Raw genomic sequence first — 6,000 nt, 5'->3', positions numbered from 1 at the left:
CCTTCATGTGTTCATGCCTGTAGAAGTGTATAAAAAATTTATCACTTTAAGCTGTGCTGATGAACTTCATCGCCCTTAATTCTGCGAAATCTCCTTCTGCAAGCACACCTCGGTTGTGTGCCAAAGCTGAATGAATAAATTGAGAGGAATTTATTAAACCAATACTGACCACCCACATTTGTCACAGAGCATACAAGGTCATAAAAATATTTATACCACCCAAAAACTCAAGGATCTCTCCGTAGCCTTGATGCAAGGATTTTCAAATGTCAAATGAGTGACCGAAACACTGGAGTACAAGCTAGTGGGTCTTCAAATAGCATCCTGCGCTGCCAGTTTGTCATCCTTTGAAACAACACCACTGTCAGGATCCTTTGTCAAGGCCACACAAACTTTTTTTACCATTCACTATTATCAGAAAAACTAGGAGGCACCACATCAGCATAGAGCTGGTCACAGCAAAACAGTTTCAGCTAGCATCACTTTTAATTCACAGTTCTGAGACCAGAAATCAAAATTAGATGCCTGAATTAACAAAAGCAATTGTGTTTATTCCTTTTTTTTTTCACATAAATTACAGACAACACATAAAACACAGTCTTAATGTGAACTCACTCCCTGTCAATGTGTTCTGTACAACATAGTGGCTTACAAATGAGCAGTGAGAGACAGGCCAGTGCTGGGAATTCAAAATGAGGCTTTATGTACAAGATGAGTCTCAGCTATACAGCACAACAAACAGCACGGCAAGTAAGGACGAGAGACGTGGCTCACTGTGCCCAAACACTCGCGGTTACTTGAAGAAAAATGGGGAGAAAAGGCGGCGACAACCCACCAGTGTGAAGGCCCCGCAGTTTCGCCAGCCGCGTTCCTGCCAGCACTGCACTCCCTCTACCGGGACTGCGAAATTTGCATTGACCGTGCAACACGCTCTGTCACAGCTCGTATACATTACTTCCAGGAAACGAAGCTCCTAAGTTACGTCACGTCTTCGACCCCTAAGACTGGGCAACAACGCAAAGAAGCACAAAGAACCTCGATGTGGCTAACAAAAAGTGGTTTTCAATACTCAACACCGACAGGAGGAGGGGAGAGGTGTTAAAAAAGCAAAAACGAGCACGAGGAGTCCACCTATGGACAACAGCCAAGCTGCCACAGAGGCAGATGCTCTCTCGCCCTTTGCGACTTGACGAATGACGAAGCTCCCACGTTCTCCCGCTATCACGACACGCACACACCAAACGGTCACGAAAGCTTCAACACACCGTGTGTGTGGGGGGCCGGAATAGACGAGGGAAGGAAGTGTCCTAAGAGGAGAGCACAAAGTCGTCACACTGGTCACAATTCAGGCAGGCTTAGGTGGGTTGTTGCGCAGGCGCATGGTGTATGGGAGCGAGCCCTGCTGGCGGGCCGCTTCGATGGCCGCCTGCACCGCTTGAACAGTGGCCGCACTAACGTCCACGCTGACGGCGCGGGTGATGGTTTCTGAAGAAGACGACGGCGCCGTCACGTTTGGCGGCACCACAATTGCCGCATCTCCCGTGGCCGTCGTGACGGCTACGGCGATGGTGGCCTTGGGCAGAGCACCGCCCTCCCCGGGCTTCAGCGCGGCCGCGTCGGTGACGATGCTTGCGACGAGGGGCCCCGTTGTGGCCGAGCCTTCTACCGTGTAGGAGGATGCCTGGGCCGCCCCCGAGGCTGTGATCACCTGGCGACAGTCGCAAAGGAGGGGAGAGGCGAGTTCGCAGTAAGGAGTGGAAAAAGAGGAGCAGGAGACGGGATCAGGGTCGTCCGGAGTCCGCCCCAGAAGTGGGTGGGGCTGCCTTTTTGCCAGGCTGCTGCTGCTGCTGCTGGTCAGGCTGAGAAGGCTGCTGACGCAGCGGTGGGCGGAAGACGAAAAGCAAGCAGGCATGCGAAGGGAGCGGCAGAGGGAACACGGGTCCGAGGGGGGAAGAAACAGAGGAGAAGGGAAGAAGGGAAAGAAAAAGGATGCTCAAATTAAAAACGAACGGAACTGAACAAACAGAGCAGGCATGGGTATAACAAGGGCTCACAATCATTGGAATCACGTGGTAAAGGAAGAATGAATGCTACAAACAAAATTTTAGGCTAGAAAGGCAACCTGCGTGCTCATCACGTGCTTTTGGCATGCTAAATACAACAAATAAAAAATATGAGAAATAGGAAAACATGGTTTTTCGTAACAAATTACAGAAATGCGAACAAGGCAATGCTCATACGTGATGCAAGAATACAGGGGTGTTTGTGAAATGCCTGTTAAGTTTTTGAATGAAAAATGGGGCTCAAAAATCAAGGCTCTCTGAGAAGCAAGTGATCCTCATAATATTCCAGACAGCTGTCCCATGAGAACTATTTCACGAAATGCTCAGTAATTCTTTCTTTCCCGTTATAATACGTGAAAATTCAGTTAATCACGCATTACTCTGATGATCGTAACAAATGTAAATGTATGATATGTAAAGTGATGATATACACTGTTCATCGTAGTGACAGCACAAAATAAAATGACCTGTGTTTCATGCCCAAAACACAGGTGCCTATATCATGTTGCATGTAATTTTTTGCCCCATCATTAGAATAAACAATTTAACAAATGCACCGATGCACTTTTTGCCCACAAATCTTAAAAGGAATTTTTTTCACATAATCATTAGCTTCTGCAGTTTGAGCGCCACAGGCCTGATGCCCTAGTCGTCGCACAATCAGACAAGCGACGCAGCAAGTGCTTGCTAAGCTCCTGACGCTCGCTACATGCATGACATCTTAAAAAAGCCGAGACTCGGGTTCGCTGACAAACACTGCAACAAAAACAGGCCCCCGACGCTGCTGCCCTCTTGCCCGCCTTTCCCTCCTCCCGCAGCCCGGCATGGCGAATGAACACCCACCTGCAGGCCCTGCTTGAGGGTGGCCACAGTCTGCCCCCCCGCCCCCGGTGGCTGCTGCAGCGTCATGATGCGGGTGGGCACCAGGGTGGCCTGGGTGGTGGGGCCCCCCGAGGAGGAGGAGGGGCCACCCCCGGCGGGTGCCGCCAGGGCCACCGTGCTCATGGCCGGCTTGTGCAGCATCGCGTGCAGCTGCACCTGCGTTGCGGGGCTCACCGTCGTAGCGCCCGACGAAGTGCCCGCCGCTGTCTGCACTGCACCCGACACCTGCAAGCACGAACCAATGAGATAAAGCGCCCTCTCTTTTGGGGGCAAAGCCCCTTAGGGGCTGGAGCTGTTGGCGTCTCCTGTCGTCATCGTCATTCGTCTCATGTAGTCACGGTACTAAAACACCGGGCAAATGCCTCGCGTTGGAACACAATGCGCGCTCAGAAAAAACACCGGGGCACTTGTTTACACCTCGCGCTGGAGCGCTTGGTAATGCGTACTAAAAAAACACCGGGACACTCGTTCACGCCTCGCACTAGAGAGCTTCGTGCTTCAAAGACACGAGACTTTTACAGCAAAGCTGCATACCTATACCCCCAACAGTTTCCTCTCTCTTGGCATAGCCAAGGCGCCAAGAATACGCTCATACACTGCATGCTTTGCCCCTACTCAGGTTTCACGTTAGTGGAGATGGCCCGGGATTTTTTTAATAATCCCTTTCACAAAGCCACGCCTCGCACAACGTACGCACAGGAGCAAATCAAAAGTTTGCACATATTTTGCGATGACACGTCATCACCAACGTCGTCATTCTCTGAAAATAATAACATCTCATTTGAGGATTCAGTGCTCCCAGAGCTACACCCAAAAAAATCTATCGTCTTGCTCATATTCCCACAAAATACGATTAATATCCTTCAGTTTTGGGGTTTAAATCTTCTAAAATTTAGGTGGAAGAAATTGGGTACTATTTTGAAAGCTGCTTACCAGGGAGATATCGGGTTTCACCAGTGACATTTAGAAATTCTGGCTTTCTGACCTCATTTAGGACCACTGTATTCACCATCATCAACACCTTTGAGGATGCGAAAAGCTTTGACCCAGGTAATGTACACCGCGGAACTGGTACCAGCACAAAACCGACCTGGACAAATTTGTGCCATCCCTGAGCAGGTTTCTGACAAGTCACCACCTTCGTGCTTACGGCTAAAAATACTTTATTGCGTAATACAAAATAGCCGTAATTTGGCATTTGCTGTAGACCACCACAAAGAAGCATAATTTGCTCCGATGTCTATACTGGTGTCTTGGCAATTCTCTCTAGGCAAGCAGTCAAAACACACTGTTAGTTTTACGGCTCCCATCATTAGAGCGGAAATAACTTCCAGTTCCAAAATATACATTTTGGTACTCATTTCACAAGTACCATTAGGTGTAGAGCATTCAACACAATCTTGCTCCACCAAAACTTACTTTATCCAAGACAAGCTGCTGCACAATCACAACCTTGCTCCGCCAGAACTTACTTTATCCAAGACAAGCCACCGCACGATCAACAATACTTTGACTAACTTTCATGAGAAAATCAAGTTTAACAACTCAATTTTTACAAACGCTCTTCGGAAGGAGTGTTTATTTCACCCGGAAACAAAGGACCCTGAAAACGGCGCATGCCAGGATCCACTCAAGCAACAACACCACCATCTGCCCGTGCACCCACACACCATCTACCAGCGCACACCTTGACTGGAGCGGCGGCAGCCCTCACCAGGAAGTTCTGGTTGACGGGCAGCACCTGCTTGATGATCTGCTGCACAGTGATGGCCGAGGGCAGGGCGGTGGCCTTGGTGCCACCCTGCTGCACTATCTGCACCGTGCCCAGCTGGGTGGCCACCGTGGGGGGGGCCGCCGCAGACACCTTGCCGGCCACCTGCTGCTGCTGCTGCTGGGAACCCCCCTGCTGCTGCTGCTGGCCCTGCTGCTGCTGGCCCTGCACCAAACAACCGACCGGGGACAGCGCTAGTTCAGCAGCCGCCCACCCCTCAGCCCTGCAGCACTGTTCTTCCCGAAACGTGACAATTAAAATGGGCCCCTGCAAATAAAAACAGCCCCGGGCGCAATCTCCGGAACGTTTGGGCAACCGACAACAAACATCTTTTGACTGTGGGTTTAACACGCTGATGCTACACAGGCAATGAGGCGCACCGTAGTGAAGGGCTCCGAATTAATTTTGACCACCTGGGGATCTTTTTAGTGCTCTAAAATCTCGTACACGCAGCATTTGCACTTCTCGCCGCGGCCGGGAATACAACAAACACCTGGCAACCCCAAAGTAAGCCTCACCAACTAGTTACAGGACTACCAAGTGAAGGCCACAACATCGTTCTCACATAACGATAAACACCGCAAAACAGTGCGAATAGGTGCAGATTTCTAGCACTGCCTTTTTGAGCTATTTGCACTAGGTTCTTTACAAAAATTCAAACGGAACATAACAAATAAACTCATGGAATTGTGGGTCAAGAATGTGTGAGCTAACTTTTTCTTTTTTCACAAGCAGTAGAAAGGTCACAACAATTGTGCAAAGTTTCCATTTACTCTCCTGTGCCCATTTCAAATACAGCACTCCCCCCCCCCCCCCCCCTTTTCTCTCAAGATTACGAAACCCCACAACTACTAAATACCCGCGGCAACGAAATATTTTTGGATCCCCGAATGTCCATAGAAGCCCATGTATTTCATCTCTCTCAGCAAATAAATGTTTTTTGGGAACAATCCCACATTAACGAAATTTGCTGCGAGTCCGGTCAGTATGTTATCTACCCATTTTAGGCTAACGGTGTCAAAAAAGAGCTCAAAAGCATTTATAGTGGACTCAGCTTGCGTAAACTTCTGCCACAGCGCCCTTGCACGGCCGCCGCCATATATGCTTACAAAAAAGAGTGTGCAGCTGGCGGCCGCAGAGACAGACTCACAGCAACGTCACAAAAACGCAATGCAATTTATCCTGCATGCCCCTGAATTGTCAGGTCATGGATGATCACGGTGGCGACTCGTGGCACAGCTTGGGCTAGGCTAGTCAGCTAGAATATGCTGTTGGGCTAGTTGG

The 6,000-nt window shown here is 49.5% G+C and overlaps 1 protein-coding gene across 5 annotated transcripts in view; it reads right to left on the bottom strand.

Moving 5' to 3' along the window:
* Nucleotides 1–1,633: 1,633 nt before the first annotated feature.
* The window catches only part of Dom (domino helicase), a 104,689-nt gene continuing 100,322 nt past the window's right edge, over nt 1,634–6,000 (bottom strand). For 3 of the 5 annotated variants that reach the window (XM_077676213.1, XM_077676215.1, XM_077676217.1), the window contains exons 40-42: nt 4,633–4,881; nt 2,907–3,170; nt 1,634–1,871 (exon numbers count right to left, since the gene is read on the bottom strand). In XM_077676213.1, coding sequence (XP_077532339.1) covers nt 1,782–1,871; nt 2,907–3,170; nt 4,633–4,881 — 603 coding nt within the window. In that variant the 3' untranslated portion in view covers nt 1,634–1,781. The remainder of the gene's footprint in view (nt 1,872–2,906; nt 3,171–4,632; nt 4,882–6,000) is intronic. The other 2 variants (XM_077676214.1, XM_077676218.1) reach the window with 2 other exon arrangements.

This window comes from Haemaphysalis longicornis, unplaced genomic scaffold (assembly GCF_048455015.1).
Source record: "Haemaphysalis longicornis isolate Haplotype H1 unplaced genomic scaffold, Haemaphysalis longicornis Haplotype H1 scaffold_7, whole genome shotgun sequence".
Lineage (NCBI taxonomy): Eukaryota > Metazoa > Arthropoda > Arachnida > Ixodida > Ixodidae > Haemaphysalis > Haemaphysalis longicornis.
The sequence above is the reverse complement of the archived record's forward strand: the minus strand, read 5'-3'. Positions and strand labels throughout refer to the sequence as shown.